Source organism: Urocampus carinirostris, chromosome 20 (genome assembly GCF_059441175.1).
Source record: "Urocampus carinirostris isolate Australia breed hairy pipefish chromosome 20, RoL_Ucar_1.0, whole genome shotgun sequence".
Classification (NCBI taxonomy): domain Eukaryota; kingdom Metazoa; phylum Chordata; class Actinopteri; order Syngnathiformes; family Syngnathidae; genus Urocampus; species Urocampus carinirostris.
Genome location: NC_142368.1, coordinates 4,739,246 through 4,763,637, shown reverse-complemented (window position 1 = coordinate 4,763,637; position 24,392 = coordinate 4,739,246). Strand labels below are relative to the sequence as shown.

General features: G+C 39.4%; 3 protein-coding genes across 4 annotated transcripts; 1 reads left to right on the top strand and 2 right to left on the bottom strand.

The window, feature by feature from the left end:
• The first annotated feature begins 21 nt into the window (after nucleotides 1–21).
• On the top strand, nucleotides 22–6,120 carry c20h1orf198 (chromosome 20 C1orf198 homolog). The gene is made up of 6 exons (XM_088324670.1): nucleotides 22–396; nucleotides 1,536–1,586; nucleotides 1,752–1,874; nucleotides 2,193–2,360; nucleotides 2,436–2,744; nucleotides 4,208–6,120. Exons 1-6 carry the CDS (start codon nucleotides 91–93, stop codon nucleotides 4,262–4,264), a joined length of 1,014 nt encoding a protein of 337 aa, XP_088180796.1. The 5' UTR covers nucleotides 22–90; the 3' UTR covers nucleotides 4,265–6,120.
• selenol (selenoprotein L) lies at nucleotides 6,106–10,342 on the bottom strand. The gene is made up of 9 exons (XM_088324672.1): nucleotides 10,183–10,342; nucleotides 9,257–9,335; nucleotides 9,138–9,191; nucleotides 8,966–9,011; nucleotides 8,762–8,892; nucleotides 7,319–7,433; nucleotides 7,078–7,200; nucleotides 6,873–7,010; nucleotides 6,106–6,409 (listed from the first exon to the last, which is right to left on the bottom strand). Exons 1-9 carry the CDS (start codon nucleotides 10,286–10,288, stop codon nucleotides 6,161–6,163), a joined length of 1,041 nt encoding a protein of 346 aa, XP_088180798.1. The 5' UTR covers nucleotides 10,289–10,342; the 3' UTR covers nucleotides 6,106–6,160.
• Nucleotides 10,343–10,748: 406 nt separating this feature from the next.
• ttc13 (tetratricopeptide repeat domain 13) lies at nucleotides 10,749–20,810 on the bottom strand. Of its 2 annotated transcripts, none has more exons than XM_088325406.1 (23): nucleotides 20,613–20,810; nucleotides 18,217–18,311; nucleotides 18,060–18,135; nucleotides 17,926–17,996; nucleotides 17,779–17,844; nucleotides 17,325–17,417; nucleotides 17,128–17,244; nucleotides 16,796–16,906; nucleotides 16,541–16,623; nucleotides 16,334–16,475; nucleotides 16,052–16,226; nucleotides 15,797–15,953; nucleotides 15,253–15,383; nucleotides 14,982–15,114; nucleotides 14,820–14,912; nucleotides 14,656–14,739; nucleotides 14,514–14,598; nucleotides 14,337–14,446; nucleotides 14,111–14,246; nucleotides 13,213–13,292; nucleotides 12,375–12,453; nucleotides 12,224–12,303; nucleotides 10,749–12,152 (listed from the first exon to the last, which is right to left on the bottom strand). In XM_088325406.1, the coding sequence occupies exons 1-23, from the start codon at nucleotides 20,779–20,781 to the stop codon at nucleotides 12,038–12,040; spliced, it is 2,481 nt and encodes an 826-aa protein (XP_088181532.1). In that variant the 5' UTR covers nucleotides 20,782–20,810; the 3' UTR covers nucleotides 10,749–12,037. The 2 variants fall into 2 exon arrangements, with proteins under 2 accessions (XP_088181532.1, XP_088181533.1); XM_088325407.1 differs by having other exon boundaries at nucleotides 14,337–14,443.
• Nucleotides 20,811–24,392: the final 3,582 nt, after the last annotated feature.

Here is a 24,392-nt window from a genome sequence, read left to right as displayed (position 1 = left end):
TTTGTAACATTGGGTCTTTGAATGTCCCACACCCCACCCACTCGTTGAAATCTGCCTTCTCACAACAAAAACAGCTGGAAGACCTCCAAAATGGCCGTCGCCTCGGCCGCCGGGCTCGAAGCCCACACCATGGAGGACAAAAAATTCCAATACTTTTCATCCATCAACTCCATGGCCAAGAAAATAATGCAAGAGCGCGAGAAGATTAAAAGCAACCACGGGTCTACGTGGGACCAAATGTCGCCCCAAGAGCAAGACAACGCCATCGATAACTGGATGATGGACCCTCACATCCGAGCCCGATATGCGATGCATCGGGTGGATCGGGAGGAGGTGGTCTGCTACCCTAAGCTGCTCATACAAACTGGGCAGAAGATCGTCCGTTTTGGGGAAGAGGTAAGGGAGGAAACTAGAACGTGGTGATCGTGAAAAAATAGGATGTTTTAGGCCACGTTAGCATCGTTGCTAACCAGCTAAACTAGCCACGTTACTGCGATATGCTCTATGGTGACGTCACTGTGTTTACAGCCCAAAATATATTTTATGTCATTAAAATGCATATTAGATAGATAGATAGATAGATACTTTGTTCATCCCCGAAGGGAAATTCACATTTCCAGCAGCATCCCTGAGCTGAGAACAATCGAGAACAATCGAAAATAACACGGGAGCTGCTGGAGTGGCTGCCATTCTACTGTAGAAGATCCCTATTTTTGTGATTAAAATGTCTTAAATTTTCATTTTTTTATTTCAGGTAACTAACGTTATTTCCACTGAGTGCATTAATTATCACATCGAGGGTCCTTACAATACATTTAACAATGCTTTTTTCCAAAACAGCCAACAAAATTAATTTGCTTGTGATTAAAAGTGCCAAATATTGAAGAAAATGTTGATTTTGAACAATTATAATTCATAATCGTCTTTTAGGTAGCCGACGTCCTTTGTACGAAGCAATCATGTGATAACAATAGCATTTGTAAAAGCACAGAATAGTTGCCAAACCAAACACTTCAGTTGATTCTTCAAAAGTTTCACATTTTTATTCTTGCACTATGTTTCTTACAACTTCGGCTACAAGCACTATCTTGTGAATAATGCATTTCTATCATACTTTTTTCTTATTTTTTTTCTTGAAAGCATATTGTTACATGTTTATCCTTAAGTTATTTTGCCAAATAGTTCAAAAATAATGTACCCTACTTTGTTACGACAATATTTACAATTTTATTCCAAAAACTAAGTAATTAAACATAAAGCCCTAGTGTGTGTTATCTGGTGAGAGCGAGGGCTAGTTCGACAAAGTACAGCTGGATGCTGGACAAACATGGTGGTGACCTAAATTGAGATTACGGTGTGTGGAAGAAATACAAATTCCTCAACCTATGATTTTTTTTTTGCTTTGTATTCAAATCGATGTTTGTTTTTTACTGATTTTTTTGGTACAACTAGGAGATATTAAATGTTACATGCTGTCCCTTTAAAATGTACGAGTTTATAGTGTATGGACTGTATTGTTTTACTCTTGTGTCCAGGACATTACATGGCAAGATGAGCATTCAGCCCCCTTCTCGTGGGAAACCAAGGTAAACATTAAAGTTAAATAACCATTTGATCATAACAAAGTCCCCCAATTCTTTATAAATCATCTGTGACACTATCACTACTTGGAAATTTTGAAATGCTGAAGTGAAAATGTCCACAAATTGGAAATTACCTTGGGACACATTAGCCTTTTCACCCTATTTCAGAGCCAGCTGGAGTTCAGCTTGACACCGGGCCCCGAACAGGGCACTTCTGCCTCTCAGGGGGACGTCAAATCTGCAAAGACTCCTTACTCTGCTCAAACCGGCAAAAGTACAACCGGACCTAAGGTACGGCAACGGCGGATTGAAAATAAAACTTTGACTTGTAAGGATTGTCTTTGTTGCATTAAGGAAGTCCTATTTTTGATAACGGTATAACGAAGATAGATCAATAACCCTGTTTCAAATAAAATATGAAAATTCAAAAACTCAAATTACCTTTCCTTGGGGGCAGTAAAAGCATCTTGGAGACTACATACACACAAACACTGCAAAGTTTTGGGGATGCGAAATAATTTGATGTTGGATGAAAACATCAAGTGGAAATTCGTAGGGCAGGGTCGCTGTAGTTTGACTGGATTATGCTGATCGTTTATTTTTTCCAAGGTGGCAGCGAGTGAAAGCAGGCGCCCTGAGGAGGAGTCTGCTTTCTGGAAGATCAGTGCTGAGCGCTCGCGTCTGGAGGGCGAGCAGGCCGACTTTCAGTCGCTGACCCCCAGCCAGATCAAGTCCTTGGAGAAAGGGGAAAAGTCGCTGCCCTCGTACCTGCGCCAGGTGAGACACTTGCCGAAAAAAGGTGGACAACTAATCTCTTTATCTAAAAAAATGTATATCTATATATCCACCCAGGAATCTTCTTTCCCTGCCAAAGAGCCTGAACCCGACCCCCACCCTCTTCCCCGGCCAGCTAAGCAAAAGGCACCCAAGCCCCCCGCGCCACAACCTCCTGTGGCAGCCCCTCCAACTCCCGCCGCCATCTCCATTTCACCAAGTCCAGCCCCTCCGCTCGCCATTCCGTCATCTTCAGGCTGGGAGCGGTCGCAGAGCACTTTGCCGGCGGTCAGCTACACCGTGGACGAGGTCTTCCCCACCCCAAGCCCCCTCCTCAAGAGCCCAACCCTCCCTGGCCACAGGGAAAGAGAGGAAGACCCCTCCCAGGTGACCTTTGTTGCAAAAATCCCATAGTAGCAATATGGTGTCTCTTCTATATCACTGTCATGTGCGCAAAGGATGAGAGAGCTTAAGATCAATCGCATGGCTCAGCATGTGCACAGGATGTGATTGGAAAAGAGTCTGGGCCAGGTTTTTAACGCAAAATAAGATGGAAAAAATAGACACATTAAAAATGTTTAAGAAATCAATCAGAAATAAAAAATAATACAGGTCATGTAATCGACTGAAGAAAACACATAGTTGCTCACTAGAAAAAAAATCATTCTTTTTATTCAGTTCAACTGACTGTATTAAGTTTTTAAAAATTCAAAACCTGAAACGGTGACCACAAACAGTTCTAAACATGACTTATTTTGCCTACTTCTGACAGAACAATGATCTATAAATAACCCAAAGAAACAATCACAAAACGACTAAAAATTGACCCAAAAAAACTAACATTACAATGAAAATCGGCCATAAAACGACGAAAACTATTCAAAAAACCACCGCAAAATTACCAAAAAACAATGAACACATTTATTGAATAGTATGAAAAATAATGGGTTAAGTATGGCAAACGCACTTAACCTAGTCAAGTCATGTTTATTTGTATAGCCCTTCATCACAAGAAGCCTCAAAGGGCTGCACAGACTGAAGAGTATTATGACACCATCCCCTGATCTAAAACCTTCACGAGGGCAAGGAAAAACTCAAAAACCTCAACATTAGGAAAATGAAGAAACCTTGAAGGGCCGCACATGATGTAATCCCCCTTCCAGGATGACCAGGCTGCAATGGATGTTGCAGGGGCATCAACAAACAATACAGACCAGTTGTTTCAGTACTTTTTCACACTTTGCACTAAAGAGCTGAAACGTACGTAGAGGTACTGAAAAGTAGTAAAAAAAAGTACTTCTTACTCAAATATAAAAATGAATGAAAAACAACCAGAAATACCTGGAAAATGACACCCCCCCCAAAAAAAAAAAACAGGAAAAAAGTACAAACCTAAAAAATGTACAGAAAAGTATGAAAAACAATTGGAAAAAGTACACAGGCTAGTGAAAAGTGTGAAAGTACTGAGACAGAACTAATTGGTATGAAAAAGTACTGAAAAACATGAAAAAGTGCAGAAAAGTAGAAATAAAAAGTATGAAAATAAACAAATAAAACAACTGAATAATGACAGATTATGTTAAAAAAATGATCACTTTAAAAAAATTGAAACTTGTAGCCTGTGCAGTCCTATCAGACTTTTGGTGATTAAGGGCTATATAAATGTGTCTTGACTTAGTTTAAATATTTTTTTAAGACTGGGGCCAGAAACGATCAGTGTGCAGCTTCCATGTTAGCTTCGAATGTTGTTAGCTTTGGCCCTGTTATCATCAATGCTAACTAGTTCATCAAAAGATCGCTCATCTAGTTCCTTTGAACCATAATTCTAATTAAGTTTTATATATTTGCAGTTCAATACAAGTAACAACATCTTGAAGACAGGATTCGACTTCCTGGACAACTGGTAAAACTCAAGGAGCCAAGGGGAAGGGCTTCTGGATGACATCATCACCATTACATTCCCATCATCCAATCACACACTCCGATTCTTCCCCCTTGTGTGTTGGTTTTGAACATATCTCGCTTGACACTGCCTGTCCTCGAAGACTTCTTTGGACCTTCCAATCTCATCAGCACCGGTTAGCTAGCATGTTTGTTGTTAGCGAGTACCACCAAATGCAACAAATTTTGCTATAGCACAGGATTGTAACTAGCACACTATTTGCTAATTGCTACTGCATGTCAAAATGCAGTGAGGTCTTTGATTTTTGTTAGCTTAGATAAACAAAGTTAGCGGCAAGCAAACAAAACAACATAGGAAATCTTAGCTTTTGTTTCAACTTTAGAGCCCAAAAATACGTAATCCAACAAGTGGTCATGGTATCGTCGTGATAAATAACCCAATAGCTTTTTTTGTGGCCCACTTTTGAATGTTGCATCTAATCAATTTAGACCTTGCAATCACGTTAGCGTTGGTTAGTTAGTTGTTGTGATTAAGTTCCGCCTAATGCAACAACTTTAGCTTTAGCGTGAGATTGAGCTAACCACCACACTAATTACTAGTGCATGTCAAAATGCACGAAAGCCTTTGCTTTTTTGTAAGCTAGATGCTAACTGTCGTTCGCTAAACTAATGAAACATTGTGGAAAATCTTACAAGTAGTCATGGCAACGGTGTAATAAACAACACCATAGCTTTTTTTGCGTGACATGTTGCCAACATTTAAATGCTACATATTATCTTTTGATATATTAATTTTATCATCATCAGTTAGCATGATTGGTAAAAGCAGTTACTGCTAAATGCAACAACTTAAGTTCTAGTGTAAGATTGTGCTAATTTGCACGCTAATGCATGTCAAAACGCAGTAAATCCTTTGCTTTTTCGTTAGCTAGATGCTGACTAGCTTTTGCCAATCTAATGAAACTGTGATAAATCTTCGTTCCAAAAAATACGTAATCAAACACGGTGTAATAAACAGCCAAAATTTTTTTGTCAAGCTAATTGTTGCCCACATTTAAATGTTACATATACTTTATTCTCTTTGGGACCTTCCAATCTTATCAGCATTGTTTTTTGTTAGCATGATTGCCACCACATGCAAAAACTTTAACTTTAGCATAGGATCAAGCTAACTAGCCCGCTTATTGCTAGTGCACGTCAAAATGCAGTCAAACCTTTGCTTGTTCTGTTAGCTAGATGCGAGCTGGCTTTTGTTTAACTAATGGATATCACATCTTGTTCAACTTTAGGTTCAAAAATACTTAATCTAATACATAGTCATAACAAGGGAATAATGAACAACCCAATTCATTATTGGTAGTGATTTTGTTAGCTAGCTGCTAATTGGGTTTTGCTAAACCAATGAAATGTGGAAATCTTAACTTTTGTCTCAGATTTAAGACATGAAATCATCAACTAGCACATTTGTTGTGTATTGCAAGTGCATGATAAAATGCAGTAAAGTGTTACTGTAAATAGCATCTGGCTAACAAAACGTGGAGAATGTTACTTTATTTCAACAATAGGCCAAAAAATAATCATGTAGTTATGGCAACAACATGATGAACAATGCAATGTTTTTTTTCATGCCATTTGTAGCCCACATCTAAATGTTACATCTACTCTGATATTTATCAGGTACTTTTGTAGCTTTGTGTCGATCAATCACACGTGAGTTAGCATCCAAATGTCTGAACTGCCACTAGAGAACTATTTTACTGATAAGATATCAATGGCACTTGGTTTAAGGACTAGCATGCATTTGTGCTCGCTTGACTTTTGTGATTTTGAATTAGCACAATAAAAATAAGTCAGGAAAGTCTTTTTATTGCCTTTTTTATATCAAGTATAAATGCTGGCTTTCACAGTAAGGACTTGACGGGAAACGCAGCTTGACATCGGTCGCACCTCTTCACGGTTTTGTGAGCTCGAGGCGTGACGTCATAAAAGTGCGTTGTAGCGCCACTAGCGCAAACTTTCTGCGCGATTAATTTGGGGGACTCGGACGCCGTCCGCAGGATGTCGCCCAGGGTGGGCCGGTCCATCGGATACTTGCTGGGGTGAGAGAGGAGGACTTTGTTGGTGTCGCTGAGCAGGAAGTCGCCACCCATCTGGAAAAAAATGCTTTATTAGCATTTACATTAACATTGGCTAAAAAAATGCCTGGCTAAATGAAATTTGTAAAATTTACCTTGCTGTAAATCCAAATACGAGTTGGAGCTCGAAATGAAAACAACCTAGCTAGCTACTTAGCTAACATTAGTAAAAACTAAAGCAAAGCTTTACTTTGCTGTAAAAGCAAAGATGAGGTGGAGGAACTGAAGCAAATAAGCCAACTAGCTACATAGATCATGATACAGTTGAATATACCTATAGCTAGCTACCTAGCTAACAATACAGTTGAAACCTAAAACATACCTAGCGAGCAGAAATAAAATGTCAACTTTCCATGTTAAAAGGTATTAAGTAGCCTAGCACTCACTGGACTAAACCAACAGACCAAGTGAGCCCAACTAGCTAGCTCCCAAAAGTCCTAAAACCCCTCCCCCCCAGAAATATTTGCCTTTTCAGTACCTGGTAAATGTCCTCCAGCATGTGCATCGGGAATTCAGGGAAATCTCTTTTGGCGGCTCTGTACTCGGAATAACGCAGCATGGAGTCAAAATTCATGACTTTAGCGCAGGAGGAGATCAGTCCGAAGGTCCTGTAGATCTAAAATCGACGAGGCTGATTAAAGCTGAAATGAGAACTTAATCGATTCGATCAGATGGCTGCAGACCTTCCTGTGTGGATCCAGCACAAAATCGAAAGAGCTTCCCGTCTGCTGCAACCACAAACGAGCCCCCTCCAGAGCCCCGAAGGACACCACCACGACCTTCACGGACCGAGCTTCCAGAGCAGCCTGCACGCAAGAAAATAAGTCATGTTTATTTACACAAAATGTCTCAAAGGTCTGCACAGATCACAATTACAACAATGAAAGCTTTTTTTTTCGTGTGTTGATTTCTTGGCGTACTGACTTTGGTGCCCTCCAGCTCGGCCACATGGTCTCGTCAGGGGAGTCATCCAAAGTGCCTGATGAGGACCAGAAGAAGCTTCTGACCTGGAGACCGGTAGTCATCCAGTTTGACGGGCCTTCAAATGCAAACAAATAAATAGACTAGACCTGGGATCACCAACGTAGCACCAGTGGGCACAGTCTAGACTCCTAAAAGCACCAGAACAGGTTGAGGCTGGGTTCTAAACATAGATCGACTGTCAGGATCCAACACATCGTCTCCATCTAGAGGGTGCCAACCTGGGATGAGTGGTTGAACTGCACACAACTGCATCTAATTTCAGCACACCTCAACTAAATGATAGCAGCTCTATATATTGACTGGCTTCAATAGCAAATGCCATTGGACTAGTTCTGGACGTTTTGGACTTTGACTTTCTTGAGTGCGTTTGGAATGTGTATTTTTTGTTCTATTTTTGGTGTTATTGACTTTTCCAGACTGGGTTTTTCACTGATCCCTTTCCTTTCTTCTGTTGTGGAGTGCCTCACCCGAATAATTCCTTGACTTAACTCTTCCTGCTTTCCCCCTTTCTACGCCACTTTTTTGTAATCCGATTGATGATGACCCTTAAGGGTCCATTCAAAGTTGCCATATACAAAGCAAATACTATGTCCTTTTCCATATTTTAATTTTATTTTGACAACTTTTGGTTAATATTTATGTCTGGCCTGTCATCCTCCTCCCAACAATGTGTTAACCTGGGGGGAGTGGCTGTACTGCACACATCTTATAATTTTAGCGCACCTGACCTAAACGAGTGCATCCCTTTAAATTATATCATGAGGGTTTTATTTTCGGCTTCCTTGTGTCTGCATTTGACTGGCCCTGGACAATTTAGACATTGCCAGCAATTACTTTTAAAGACTGTTCTGCTTTGATAGGTCATTTTCCAAAATAAATCAGTGTCATAACTTACTTTGGTTCACATTCACCACGCCTAATATTACCAATGATGGGTCATTGTGATTTTCTTGGAAATACCTCAATGCGGGGGGGTTTTTAAGGGTTATTGATCTATCTTCGTTATTCATTATCCATTATCCGTTATCGGTCAGTTCATAATACGCTACAAAGCCTAGGAGCCGGGGACACTTACTCTCAGCCAAAAGGCCAAGCTAAGGTCCTAGCCCTAAAGCCTTGCTGCGATCAATGCATGATTATTCATTCACATCATCAGTTTCTTTGTACAAGGCAGCTGTTATAGTCAGTGGCTATTTAACCCCACTTGTAATATTCCAACCCTGTGGTAACATAGTAATAACATTATAGCATATTTTATTCTGGATATCAGACTGGCAACACTTTCCCCAAATAATTAACAAAAAGTAGCAGTTTCACAATGGTCAGTGACCCCTGGACGGGAGCAAACTGTCTTTTAAAATATTTTAGAGAAATGTTGCTAACTTTCCACTGCGTCCATCAGTCAACACAATATCAGGGCTGAAGATCTCGGCCGTTTGGCCTCCTAGTGGTACGGTCTTAGAAGATGAGTGCAGACTGCGGTCCACATCTTCCAAGAAGGAGTCCCAATCGTCCTGGATGAACGCAAATGCATGTTCAGAGAGAAGTAATCAGAAAAAAGGGAAAAGTTTCCATTGTGGTGCAAACCTGGAGCTGAAGAAGCTCATCCACTTGTTCTCTCACTGCAACATGACTGCATAAAATGTCAATGATTAAATATTAGATTTCTCTTAGCTGCAAATCTTAAATCAAACAAATACAATAAAAGATGAATTTATAACGGCCAACTCCGACCTTTGATTCGATTGTTCAAATTTACCGATAATACTTCTTCCAAGCGGCTTCCGCTTCAGTCTTTTTAGTCACCCCGATGCTGCACAAAAATACACCGTTATTCAGAGTTTTGGAGGTGTGTTTATTTAAATGAATCTAGTTCACCTTTTATAAAAATCTGCTCCAGCTGCAACCAAAGCCAACAAAGTCGCAATTTTGTACGGAAAGAAATCCTCCATGGAGGCTTTAAGACAGCACAGAAAATGTATTGATTTGAAAACAATGACCGTACACAAATTCTTGATGAAATGTTAAGAAATCTTTAACTATGGCAGTTTGTCATTGAGCAATCTAGACCAGGGCTCACCAATATAATGCCCGCAGGAAAGATAGGTAAAAAATAAAACGTTATTTTGATGAAACATTTTTGAAATAGTTTGATTTCCTTTTGTCGCTGTTGACCATTAACATAAAATGGCGAACGTTTTCAAAGTTTATGACGGCAATTGTATGTGTGCTTAAATAAATGGCTAACAAAAAGCTCTAAACCAAGGGTCACCAACGGGTGCCACGGGCACAAAGGTAGCCCCCTAGAACACCTAACTAGCCCGCGGACTGGTTCTGAAAATAGCTAATCAGTGATTGCTCATTGTGATTTTCAAGGCAATTTTAGTTCCGAATACCAGTGACATAGTGTCTTGAAATGCTTCTTCCCCCCAAAATTAAAACTAGCCTAAAATTTATGTATGTAAATACTCAGTGCCCTGATACAAGGCAGATGTTTTAGTGGTTGACTGAGCCCAATTTAAACCTAATTTTAAGTAACATGGTAATAAACTGGTAATGACATAGTAATGAAATAGAATCAATTTAATAAATTGCCTACCAATCCGCCCGGTAGCCCTTCAACATTTAAATTATTTGCAAACGAAACAAAAATGAAATTTTGGCATAATAAAACACTCTAGAAAAGGAGCATCATTAAGTCAATTAAAGTTGCTTTTTCTCCCATTTTATCTGCCAGAACCTTTGGACCCACACGTCCTACGTATGCTCAAGATTAAACAAATAAATGACTTCCTAAAACCTACCCTCTGCATCTTTCTTAGCCTGCTGTAGAAGCGCGTTGCCCAGGCTGACCAGCTGCTTCAAAGCGGCTACGATCGTCTCATCCTTCGGGTTGACGTCTTCCTCCATGGCGGCGTTCGTCTTCTGGTGAATCCCGTGAAGATACGGGTTTATAAAAACAAACGTTACTTCCGGTATATCACGTGACCAGGGCCAAGAGCCGGGGTTTGTGCCCTCTAGCTGCGAGAAGGAGAACTGCGCCGCTTTTTTACCTTATAAAATCACATTTTATATACTGTGTATAATAATAATAATAATAATTTCCTTTGTATTGTCATTCTTTGTAACAATGTACACAGAACGAAATGTCGATACACCTGACCCGTTGTAGCGAGTCGATGCAGCCGCAAGAAAAACTGATTAAAGAATTATATCTAACCTTAATCTGTGTGTGAATAATAAATGTTTTTTTTTTCACCAAATCCATGTTCTAGCCATATTGACTCAAAACATTTTTTGCTGATTTAAAAATTCCACACATACACCAACTTTTAGTTCAGGAACACAAAAAAAAAAAAAACACTTCAGCGCAGGTCAACCAGTTTATTGGCTGCAAAACATTTACTCCCCCCAAAATTTGTGCACAGTCAAAATATTTTGTTCAATCATTTGCCCCCTGAAATGAAAATTGAGGAATGTATACCCAAATTCTAAAACATGCAAAATAGTAAATGGTTTTTGCATGTAATCGTAATATTTTTCATCGTATATTCCAATTATTTTCTGAGATGATATCACAGCTCTATAGTAAAGGGTCAAATCGGTCAACTTTGAAACTAAGGCTAGGTTCACACTGCAGGGAAACCATTTTTGGGGGGCGCGATCTGTATCCTACCTGTGAAAGTCAACAAGACATATCAGATTTATTTTAACACCTGACCCAAGCCACTTTAATACATGGTCCTAAATCTGATACATATCTCATCTCAACTGTGACTGTCAAAGCGCATTATGCAACCTCCAGGTCATTGACAGGCGGTAGGAAGCGTAGAACTCAACAACTATGGCGGACGAAAACATGAAAAGCTATCAACAAGGGTAAGGTAGGTTTTGGTTATAATCCATATTTGAGGGGACATCTCTGTTCAGCCTTAGGTAGAACATTAGTTTTCAAATGGCTAGATACACCAAGGCGCTTGCGTCCCTGAGTTCTTCCGCAAACAATGAGCGTGTGATGTCACGTGTCCTGCGCATGCGGGACAATTGTAGCGTTCACACAGGTGACGCATTGAAGTCATAGGAGATTGCGTACGGGTCGGATTTAGTTAGAAACATACAAAAATCAGACTTGAGCATTAACTCAACAGTGTGAACATAGCCTAAATTTCTCGTGTCCCCTGGTTCGTGGAATATTTTTCTACATATCTGCAATTTCTGTGCCTAATTGAAAAAAAAAAAGGGTATTTTTTCAAATCATTTCAAACAGAGATCTCAAGTGGGCCACATAAAACCTCAAAAATTGTAAGAACTTGCAAAAGATTCCCTAAAAATTCTAAAATAAAATATTTTCTGACTCATTTTGGTTCTGTTTTAATGCCACTGTGATATTTGTCAAAACTCTTTTTTTATCTTTGAATTTTCTGGCAGTAAATTGAAGACTAAGAAAACTTTCTAAGCATCACTTCCTGATGTCTTTGGACAAAACAGGCTTCTCAAATTAATTTCTCCTGTGTGCTTTTTTTGGGGGTCGGTTCATTTGTGCGAGTGTGCCTGATGTCAAGTCTTTGAGATAAATGTGCTGAAAACCCCAAAATTGTGCTGTTGCAGCGTTTGCTCACTTAATATAGTTTGGTTTTGTTTTTCGCGCTTTCTTTTGTGCTAAGACTTTTTCGAACATTGCGACGACGAGTCCGCGTTGAGGACTTCAATCATGGCTCTGATGGATGGGAAGGTCTCGGCCACAGAAGGTAGGCTCTGGTACCATGACGGTAAACTTCATCGTGGGGAAGAAAAACAAACATTGTGACAAACTTGTCAATAACTTTTTAATTTTGTGTCACTTACCTTTTGAAGTGCATCCATCCTTTAGCGAATTTACTGAAACTGTCTGGACTGGATGTCGTCATGGCCTCAAAGTCCAGCAGCTTACGAGAAAAGAAAAATACAATTAGATTTTTTCCAAATATGTTGTTTTATTATAGAACAGTTCCTTTACCTTTCCTTTGGGGATTCGACCAGTGATCTCATTCCCGCTGGCCATCACTGCCCCCATCATGACAGAGTAGGCCACCACACTGACAATGCACACACAAATTTATCTTTATATACATAGATTTATCTTATATATATTATATATATATATATTATATATATATATATATATATATATATATATATTATAGATATAAACAAATATATAATAAATCAATTTAATATTTTTTTTCTTGCTGTAAATTTCCAAAGCAATTGTTTTTCCAACCTCCTAAACTAACCGTGATATTATTAAAGGAAACAGGAGAACCTTACTGAGTCAACAACTCAGCCCAGAAAACCACAGGCAGCTCTCTGCCCAGTCTGGAGGACAACATTATCAAGGATTCCTCTCACTACGGCCACCACCTATTTAACCTGCTGCCCTCTGGCAGATGCTACAGATCCTTAAAACAAAGACTAACAGGCTCCGAGTTTCTTTCAGAGAAGCATCGGATTCAAACTGAAAAAATATTTGATCAATGTTTAGAAAAATGTATACAGTATTCATATTTATTTTAGAAAAATGTTGCTGCTACTGTTGTTGCACTCTCTCTATTGCACCTTATGATCCATTTAACAACATAAGCCCGTCTAAAATCACTCATTTGGTAAACATTACATTAATATTTTCTTTATCTTTTTCTTCTTTTAGGCTATTGTAACTTATCCAGAAGTGCCACCTATAATGCAGTTTTGAAGAATGTACACCTTGTTGTTATAAACGACAAATACAAATGTAATCCAACTTAACCGAGTCAAATATTGTTGAAAAGGGCTTGGCAGTTGTCAGTAATGATTACCTGGAGCCTCTGGAAAGAGGCATGAGGTTACAGAAATAATAAACCAGCGATAGGATCAGGTTGCAGACGGCGTCGGCGTCCTGCCAAGAATAAAGGTTGGAAAAATGACACCAAAAACATTTTATTATTACAGTGCAGTAAAAACGCTGGGTAAGGACTTTGCACTGTGTAATTTCATTTAAAAACGGGAGATCATTGTATATTCTCTACCTATTTAAAATACTTGTTTTATTGTAAAAAAAAATGTACTTTATAAAATCACAGATTCCGATGTAAATTCAAAAAAGGTTTATATTGTGTTTTCTGGACCATTACTAAATCAATGGTCATCAACATGGTGCCGTGGGCACCAAGTAGCCCCTAGGAACACTCAAGTAGTCCGCGGACTTCTGAAAATAGCTCACCAGTAATGTGTCATCTCCAACTGGCGTGATGTTTTAGTTGGTGACTGAGCCTATTTTAACCCTACTTCTAAGTAAAACCTGGCAATAACATAACACAGTAATAAAAATATATGCATTTCTAAAATAATCCATCAATCTGGTATCTTTTCCTGCTAATTGGTAACAAAGTAGCTGACAGCTTAAAAATGTGTTATACTGGGGGAGAAATAATAATAATAAATCACTAAAATCACAGCCTGATTTACTTGCTCATTACCATAAAATCCGGATAGAATTAAACTTCCCTTAAAACATTTACAAATATTCGTTACCACGTACAGATTTAAGAGTGACTTGAGACAAACTCGTGATTACAAAAAGGGCTATCCAAACTACGGATTGGGGGCCATCGACATCCAGGGGCAATTTTCTGCCACCTATAAGCATAAAGTAAAAAATATACTTGCTCCCCCAAAAATGATTCCACTTCAGATTAAGTTAATAAAGGAACGCACCGCAAACTCAGTGGACAGCATGAAGACTTTTCCTTTGGTGGTCAGCTCCCGGTAGATAGATTCTATCTCTGACTGGTACTGCTGTGTGCGCTCCTCCGTGGTCTGCGTTTCTACTGAGAACAGCATGTTGCCTACCCTAAAAGATTGCGAAAACAATTACAAAAAAGAAAATGAAAATTTAGAAAGCAAACAAAACATTCGACTGAGCATGTTAGAAATATGTCACCTGTCCCCAGTGATGGTAATGGTGAAGCCATCGTACTCTTTGCTCGGATCCTTCACACTAGGAACTTTAGAGTTGACGGTGAAGCCGTCTCTGGTTTTACTGTTAAACTGCTTCAGGAAACAAAATACATGAGCTTCAATGCAACATCTCACCCTTTTTCATTCGTCCCAGCTTTACCTTCATTATTGGGAGAAGATCCTCCACTTTATTCACATTCTCCAGGGCTTGTCGGACGTCGACCAGACCTTTGGGGTTGTACGCCCTGAAACAATTACATTAAAAAAATCCCATAGATAAATCAGGAAATGTGTGCACCTACCCATGATAGACCAATATTCTGTCTTTGATGAATTCCAGTATTTTGTCAAAGTAGGCCAAGTATCGAATGTTTATAATCTGGCCCCTGAGGAAAAAGAAAAAAAATGTCCTTTGAGGAAACACAATGCATGAAAAAAAGGATACTCACAAGTTATTGTAAGTCACCTGATTAGGTTGATGTGATTGTTAAATCCGCGACTGAGACTCCTGGCTGGCATCAGGTCTAACCACAGAACCGGCTGGTCGGGATCTGCGATCCTCCAGACAGGAAGTAAAAAAATGTTTTTATAAAATAGCTTTAGAAAATCCTCATTTAGGAGTTGCTACCTCCTCCACTTGACAGCAATGTCAAACATGTCCCTCCACTGCATTTGCCTGGTTTTGCCGTTGACGCGCACTTTGGCATTGCTCCATGTGCGTTGCATGGCCTGCATCACCTCCAGTGTTGCCAGGCCCATGGCTGCAAACAGGAAGAAAACAAGATAGCACCACATGAGTGCTCATGTCATTTTAACCCACTGTATTCTGGCAGCCTACCTAAATTAAAAACTGAGAATTGACGTCTATAGCCATCATTGGTATTAAATGTGTAAGCCACCTCTGTGTATCCTCCTGTTGGGTAAGAAGCCCGGCGTGTCGTACTGCATCATGGCACCAAGGCGGTCGGATGTGCAGACTAGTTTCTGCACGTCACTGCTGTACGACTCAAAGTTCTGGGGCAGAACATCTCTGAAAGGTAGCAAGAGAGTAGCTTAGTAATGACAAATTTAGTTCCCGCTCTTTTTCAAAAAGCGGAGATTCCCGAACTGCAAAATGATTCTCGTCCCACTGGCATTTTATCTTGCTTGTTAACGTCTTTGATCTAATTTTTGTAGCGAAATAGGTTAATATAACTCTTGTGCAGAACTAATTGTACTAGTTTTAAATATATTGTTCCATATGCATTTAGATATGTAGCCATCACATTTGAGAAACTAATGACTTGCAATGATTAAACAACTGTGTGTGCACATGTGGTGCTGGAACTCATGTCCCCCTGCCCATTCAAAATAAGTGCCCTTTTTATACTTTTTTTTTCAACAATTATTTAAATGCATGTCTATATCCTTAACCTCTCCTTGGTGGAGGAGGAAAACACGTACTTAATATGTGGCTGTAGGCCAGGCTGCTCCTCATAGTCTTCAATGAGAAACGGCAGATTCTTAGCCCAGTGATTCTTAAAGTTGCCCGGCAAGTCTTGGTCCACGTTGTATTCGGCAACGGGGACGTCCAGGTGGGAGTGCAGGTAGCGTGAGTACTCTAGTCGAGCAAGATTAAAAAAAAAACATTTTTTAAAAAATGCATACGCTTCATTCAAAACCATCAGGAACATCAGACGGCCTTTTTTCAACAAAAACCTCGGAGGTATTTGACTTTGAGGTATTCGGAGCTGGCCTTCTGTCCCAGCAGCGGGTCGTTAAGCATGACTTTGGTCTGTGCTTTGATGCCCTCGTAGAACTGGCCGGTGGCCACATGGCTTAGGCCCTTCATGTACTGGCACACCTCGTTGTACGGCTCCAGCTGCAAGCACCTCTGCAACAGAAATTAAGTATTAAGAACATTGTCATTTTGTTATATTTGTTTCTTTTGGCCTATTCACACACAGATGCTGTATAATTTGGTAACCGTTTTGAAATGACCTTGAAATTGCCGATGGCCTCCTGCAGCGAGCCGTGATGGTAGAGCATCATGCCCCGGAGCTGTAGGGACTGGATGTGGTTCTGGTTAAGCATGAGGGCCTTCTGGAAGCTTTCCATCGCCGCCTCGAAGTCTCCCAGCTCTCTGAGAGGAGATAAGAGTGAAACAGGTCAGAAAGTGTTAGAGGGAAAAAATGGTCAACAATGCACCTGTAGGCTTGTCCCAGGCTCTTGTAAGCATCTATAAAGTCAGACTTCAGCTTCAGCACTTCTTTGAAGATCTCAATGGCCTCCTGAAGATATAAAAAGATGTGCATCATTTTAAGGACCCTTGAATAGTAGATTTAAGGATAGTTAACATTTTTACACATAATTGGGGCATCGTTTTGGAATAAAAACAATCTAAAGTCAATGGACAACAATGGTAAAAATGTGAAATAAGACTTGTCATTCCTAAGTCAGCACCGTGAGCATGCCTCTGTGGAAGAAAGTGAGGCCTTTATAGAGCATGGCGATGGGCTGATTCCTTTTCAGTTCCAAAGATTGCTGGAAATCCTCTGCCGCTGCCACGTAGTCCTGGTAGAAGTGGAAGATGACGCATGTTAACCCCAAATGCTATTTAAAACTAAAAATTATAAATATATATATAGCTAATTGGTTGGTTGGATCCTATAACAACCACCAGGGTTGTAGGAGCACCATTTCCTGTGGTGCTTTTTGGACAAGTACAGCCTTATGACGCCCATCCCTCTCCAGGCCAACATATGTTTCCACAAAACGTCAGCCTAATGACAAACCTCTGAGATGAAGAGTAGCGTTCCCCTGTGTCTGTAGAGCCGAGCTGAAGGCTCCAACTGTATGGCTTTGGTCAGGTCTTCCAGGGCCTCGCTGATGCGACCCAGAGGAGACAAAATCTAAGCAGATACACAAAATAAATTGTAAGAATATCCCAAATTTTCAATATCAGATGGTATGTTTGGAGGTGGCAGCAAACCTCTGCTCTCTGTTCGTATACTTCAGGCCAGTTGGGGTCCAGCGTGATGACTCTGGTAAGCTCAAAAAGCGCCAGGTCGGCATTTTTGATGTCCTAGCATGGAAAAAACAGCATTTAAAATGCTACAGATGTATTAAGAAAAATTAGGAAGGCATGATAACGTTTTTTTCCCTACGAATAACCAATAAAATCCTGTTTCTGGGGAAGGATACCTTATTTTTTACTTCATGTCACAATGCCTTGGCTAAGACTCCAAATACTTTTAAACAAGTAGTGTCAGATGATGTTACATAGTGTCAAGTGGTGTCACGTGATTAAATATAAAAAGTCTTTATTTTTTTCCTACCAGGGCGATAACGGTGACATCATATTTGGCCGTTATCAGTCCGATAACCATCAGCCCAATAATTATTGTTCATACCTAAAAGAAATATTCAAACCTGATACCACTCACCTGATGACTTTTCTTGCCATAGGCGATACCCCGACCATATATGGCACTGACGAGCTTGGGGTCACTCTGCAGCCCCCCGGAAAAAAGGGAAAAAACAGCAGTATTATTCAAATTGAGGATTTATGATAAGATGGTATTTGTGCGCACCTGCAATAGGAGGGAGAAGTGTTTGATGGCTTCATCATAGAGGCCGTTTCCAATCAGAACGTAGCCAATGGCTAAAAAAAATATAGATAAAATGAGGCACCTAACAGAGATGAATCTCAATCAGGACAACCTACCAAGTTCCTCGTTTGTGTCTATGCTTTTGTCAGGGTAGGGGATTTTCTTCCGCTCTATAAAAAGTTTAGCTTGATTCTACAGGAAAGCAAAAAGCATTTTCACATCAATTGATACATTTTACGCAGTGCGTAGCGATTTTCAGGAACGTGACCTCACGAGAATTTTCTCAGCGTTGAGCGAGAATACCGACTCGCAGGGCTGACTGCCGCCCTCCTCGCAGTTTGGGTCTTCTAGCTGCAAAACGGAGGATTCTGGACAAAAAAGATACACAGTTTAAAGTCATTTTCCAGATGTAGCGAGAACCTTAAAAGTCATCAACACAGCTCAGAAAATCGTCAGTTTCACTTTGCCCTGTACTTTGTAAAGAATATACAGTACACCACATTGTGATTAATGACAATAAGCACAATTCTATTCTACTTTTTGCCCCCAGAAGAACATATATGGATTCCCCATTTAGTCTTTGATTTCAAGTCCAGTCATGTTTATTTGTATAGTCATTAATCACAAGAACTTTCATAGGGCTGCTGTGCAGACTACAAACTATGGTTACACCATGGAGGAAATAATTCACTTTCATTTTTTTAAGGACACCTGAAATGACGCACCTCACCTTTAACTTATAAAAAAATGTAATTGCTCACATTCGTAAAACAAACACATTTCAATAAGGTCATTTTTTTGCCATGATAAGAGGTAAAATATAGCCATAGAATTACATAAGTTTGGAGTATTTTTAGGCGGTCGTATCAACTATTTTTGTCCCGGTGGAAATGTTTTTGATAGAGTAACATGATGTAAATGAGTGTTTGTTTTTAAAACAAAAGCTCTGAAATTAGGGGGCTTGTTTTGAACACACATATACATATATATACATATACATACATATATATATATATATATATATATATATATATATATATATAACTTGGGTGAGGTCACTTAGCACAATACAGAAAAATATTTTGATACTAAGTTTCATTTAAAAATAAAAAGAGCAAAAAAAAATTTTTTTTTAAACGACCCCACTATACGCCCATTAGAAAAATAATCGTAGTGTTTGATTGTAATCAACCACTTAAATATAAAAATTTTTTAATATGTCTTGACTGATTTTGCAATCTTTGGAAAAATAATTTTAGCCGGTTTTTTGCAATGCAATGGAAGGCTCAATGGATTAAAAAAATGGGAGATAATATTACAAACAATACGACCCGAATTGAGCAGAACAAAAACACCAATGTTTTCATTTTGGGTGTTGATTTTCTTTTTTACCTTTGAAAAAAATTTACATTTTGTGTGTGTTTTAAAATGACCACATGTGCTTTTACAGGGTTCCTACAGCTTAGGGCAAGTAACAGTCAAGACTTTTTAAGACCTTTTTAATGTTTTTTTTTGTTTAATCAATATTAAGACCAAGTCAACAAAAACACAATTAAAACGAACAAAACAATAAAATGCAAATATTTCTTGCACACGATACATCATGCCTCATACACATTACCTGGCACGGATTTAAGCCATGGCGAAAAATGTATTAAAAAAAAAAACTTCGAATTAAATAACAAAAAAAAATTAAACAAAAGTTCCTATGTCTACTATGGGTACCCAAGAAATGTGTCTGCTACGAAATTCCCAACTGAAAGCACATCACCGTTTTCATAGTTCCGTTATTGTGGTCACATGATGTTGCCACGAAAGTCAAATCTGTGAATTATTAAAAAAGACAATTGATAGATATTAGATTGTTTTTTTTAATTAAATCAAATATGAATCCTATTCATGTGTTCACATTTTTAAGACCTTTGAAATTTGGATTAAAGACATTTTAATGCCAATGAAGGCCCTCATTTTTAAGATAATTAATTCAATGTCTTTTAAGACTTTAAGGATCTGTGGGAACCCTGGTTTAAGCCCCCTTTTATAAGAGTAAGCGCTCCAGTTTTTAAAATGTGTGGTCCCTGATTGTGACATTTGTAACTATTTTTTTTTAATCATTGAGCGTATGTGTCCAGGTTTTTGGATGGTAGGGGATTTTATATTCTTATTACACATTGAATGTTTCTATACAGCATTTGGAGCTACAATACGTTGTTTAATAAATAAAAAATAAAATTTATATTTAAAATGTTAATACATCTTGACTGACTGAACTGTTTTTGTTTTACTAAGAATATATTTTGCAAATTAAGATTTATGGTTAAATGGATATTTACAATGATGATGAATATGGAGCAATTGTGGTCGTTTTTCACATGAGCTATGAGTAAAAATCTTTAAAGAAAAATGTCTAAATCTATATGTATTAATAATAAGAAAAACAGCAAGTTATTAATTGCTATTAATACAGTTTGCGTTTGAAATAAATGTATATGTTGTTATTACTAGCAAACAAGAGCGCTGTACCGTATTTTCATTTAGCAGCGTTATAAATAAAGTTTTTTTTAAGGCGCAGGTGTGCTGTCATTAGCATTATTGTCCCGTCCGTTAGCATTAGCTACTCGATTAGCAAGACGTGGCGCTCAGAATGAAAACATTCACCCTTTTTTTACCGCAGTCTGTCGTGTACTCGTCCCAGTCGGACGCAGACCCGCAGGCTTGCTTGTGGATGTCACTGTTAAACAGCGTCAGGGCGGAAAACAGCTCCGTAGCCAGCGCCGCCCGACACAGGTAGCCGCAGAGCAGGGAGAGGACGACGGCGGCTCTGCCGGCGAGCTCCATGTTTGGCAGTGACACGCGTGCGCGTGCACGAGGCCGCGCCCACCTACTACATCTTTGTGTTCATTCATTGGTTAGATTTGAGTCAAGCGTGCCAAGGTCTTTACCGTCACCTACTGGATTGGAGTGGTAACTATAGATTAATTCAAATTCAATCACTAAAAGCAGGGGTGTCGGGACAGATTTGGTAAGCTAAAAATGTGTGAGGGTCGACTATTCATCCTGGCATTCATTGAAGAGTCTTCAATAAAGTCACCCTCCGTGAAAAGTTTGCAGAGCTTGCCGATCAGCGTCACGACTTCGTAGCTCACCTTTGTAGCATTTTCATTTGACTCGCAGAGTCTCTTGAAAAAGGGCTACGATGCCATTAAAAAGCTTCCAATTGTTTCACATTTTCACAGCGTTCGTTTCAAGTTAGCTTTTTGTAGTCGGCATGTTTTGCCTGGCAGTGTTTATTTGATATTTTGTTCTTTGAAAACAGCCACAATCTCTCGGCAAATTATGCCGACGCAATTGTTTTGTATTTCGGTGAAAAAAGACTCCAATTTCCAGTTGTCCTGGAAGCGGAGGCCCTCATAGTCAACTTTCCTTTTTTCTTCTTCATATTTTTCCACAGTAGCCATGTCGTAAATATGGTTGGCTAAACACAGAAAACCAAGGGCTTGGTGGCCAAAAGGGCTACTGCCATCCTCTGGTGAAATTTATTTTTTATTTTTAACAAGTTTATTACATACTGCGGTCAATATTATTGGCGGGTCACGTATTAGTAATTTTATGACAGTACATTTTTTTACCAACTGCCCCCAAGGCCAGACTTTGGGCATGCCTGACTTAAAGGGGACAATGAGTAATATTTAGTGCCTCCTAGTGGTACACAAAACTTTCATTCAGTAAAAAAAAGATTTAAATACTAGGGTAAAATACCAGGGCTATCATACTATTTTTTATAAGAATCATAGCTTGAGAAATATCTTTTACATAGTGGAATCCCTACCTAAAACTGCCACCATGTTTGTCTTGCAACTTGCTGCTACACTGTACTCTGTGGCACTGTTTTTAGTTCTCATTAAACAATACAGTGCCATCTAGCGGCTACATATTACATACTAGGGATTAAAATTAAGGGTCTCAAATTCGCAGGTCAAGATGACAGTTTAATATTGGGTTATTTATGAGTATTGGGTTTTTATCTCTATTAATCCTGTGGATTTTTACATTTTCTTTTAACTGTGAATGGATGCTCCAAACGAAGTTTTGTTGCTCTTTGAAAATGAATATAAATATTCTGAATCTGAAAGGGACAGCATGAATTATTTGACCAATATACGTTACTGTATGGTGTTGTGCAACCGAACCGAACAGTTGCTAAAGGAACAAGGAATAATACAAACTACAGTTCAGGGGTGGGCGGGCTGATACAAATAACAATATTATTGACACCAAGCAATTACTTGAGTTGGAGTGATACTATTGTCCTGGGATCAATACTTCGCTCCTTCACCATTTAACTAAAAGCGCTGTTCTCTATGTAGCCATTCTCCTTCGCCCAACGCCCACTTTTTAAGTTTATGCCTGATTGTGTCTTGATTACTGATGTGACACAGCTGTGCCCGCTCATTTGGCGCCAACTGGCGCGGGTTCTGATTGGCCCCCTGTCAGTATTTGAACCCAGAGCTGTCTGTCCCCTTTGGTCAGTCCATCTGCCAACCTCAGTGAACACTAGGCAAGCCTTTTTCGACCCTGACTCCCACCTGTCTCCGTCTTCGACCCATTTTGATCCTGACCACGTCTGCTCTCCCGTCCCGGCATACAGCCTCTTTTTGCCCCTGACTATGTCTACTCTCCCATTCTGGCTCACGACTTGCTTCCGACACCGACCAAGCCTTGCTCTCAGTCCCGGCTACAGACCCGTCTTTTTCCGTCCCTGACACCGCCATCGCTCGCTACGGAAGATCCACTTCCGTGTTTGGAGCACCATCCGACTACAAGAGCGACTTGCTTCCCGCGTCTAGCGAACACTGGATCGTGGGCGCTGCCTTTTCTCCTTCCTGCAATAAAACTTGTCAGAAACGTAACCCAATTGGGTCGTGTTTCCGTTCTGGTCCTGACAGAGTGAGTGACTGACAGGCACACTGTTAGCACCTCTCCCTACCCGGCCTGCTGCTGTATCCAGACTACCAAGCAGAAAAGAGGGCAAAATCCTTGCACTTCTCCCTACAAGAAGCTGAACAGGAACTGCAGCGCACTGTGGACTTTTTTCACCCCAAATACAGAAAAAGCCAATTCAAGATGGAATTTCTATTTTAAAATGGTCTGCTACTGTGGCAACACCACAAATTTACATAAAATCCTGGGGGGAGAACGAGCTGCAACCAAACTCTAGCGGCCCCCAGGAAATTGAGTTTGAGATCCTCGATTCCAATGATGAATTCAGTTTGTTGCTTTTTAAAATAAATTTAAAATGAAGGGCTATTCCTAAATATTCAGCTTTTTTCCAAATTCCGCCTGCAGCCTTGTTTCTTTAGCGGATGCCTGCTTCTATCATGGTTTCGCCCTGTAAATCGATACAGCACCTTGGGTTATTTTCTCCCGCAAACAATATCATTTAATCGCATGTGATTTCAGACAAGACGTTTATTTTTATTTTTTCAGAAGGTCTTTAACACAAAATTCTGCGATTGCATAAATAATGATTGCCTACAAAACACTTTCCGTGGTTCGTATACAGAACAAAGCTAAAGAAAATGAATAACATACAGAATGAAATCTAGAAAAAACAAAACACATTTTTACAAAAACATTCCCGTTCACAGATGTACTTTTTAGGTTGAATTGTAGAATTTATACCATAAAGGAAACGGACACAAATGGTCGTTTACTCCTTCACTGCAATTATCGACTATAAATGTCAAAATCCATTTAAACAACAGTGCCGCTAACGGCCTAAGACGTCAAAATCCATTTCGACTACGGTGCCGTTGACTGTAAAGACGCTGAGCTCCATGTTTAACTGTGATGGTAGTGGATGAGTTAGGAGCAGTGAGGTAGACAGATGAATGTTAGATCGTTTCTGCTACAAGTAGAGAGAAAATGAAATTGCCAAAATTTGGACTTTGTGAGCATATATACCAGGGGTCACAAACATTTTTGAAGCTGAAAGCTACTGTTTTTGTTGCTGATTAGAATAAAGGGGCTAACAGTTTGACATTACTTACTCATTAGCTTTTACGTGTACTGTTATTACTATGTTATTATTATGTTATTGCAGTGTCTGAAGCTCATGACAAAAAGTTACCGGACACCAGGGCACACAAATCTGCCTGCCCAGCCATAAAGTTGCCTGCCCCATTTTTCACAACTTGAAAAACAATAAGACGACTCATTGCAAAAACAAAACAAAAAAAAACAAAAACATTGTTGCAAAGTATTAAGGATATATAATCAGAATATGTAACAGAACAACACTTTAAAATTAAGTTTATTATAAATCTACTTATATCATTCATTGCATGTATATGCCATCACTGTTTTCCAACTGCCATCAGTATATACACCTGTATTTACTAATCTTCATTCATGCAATGTTTGCGTTGTGTCGTCTGCTGCAAGCCACG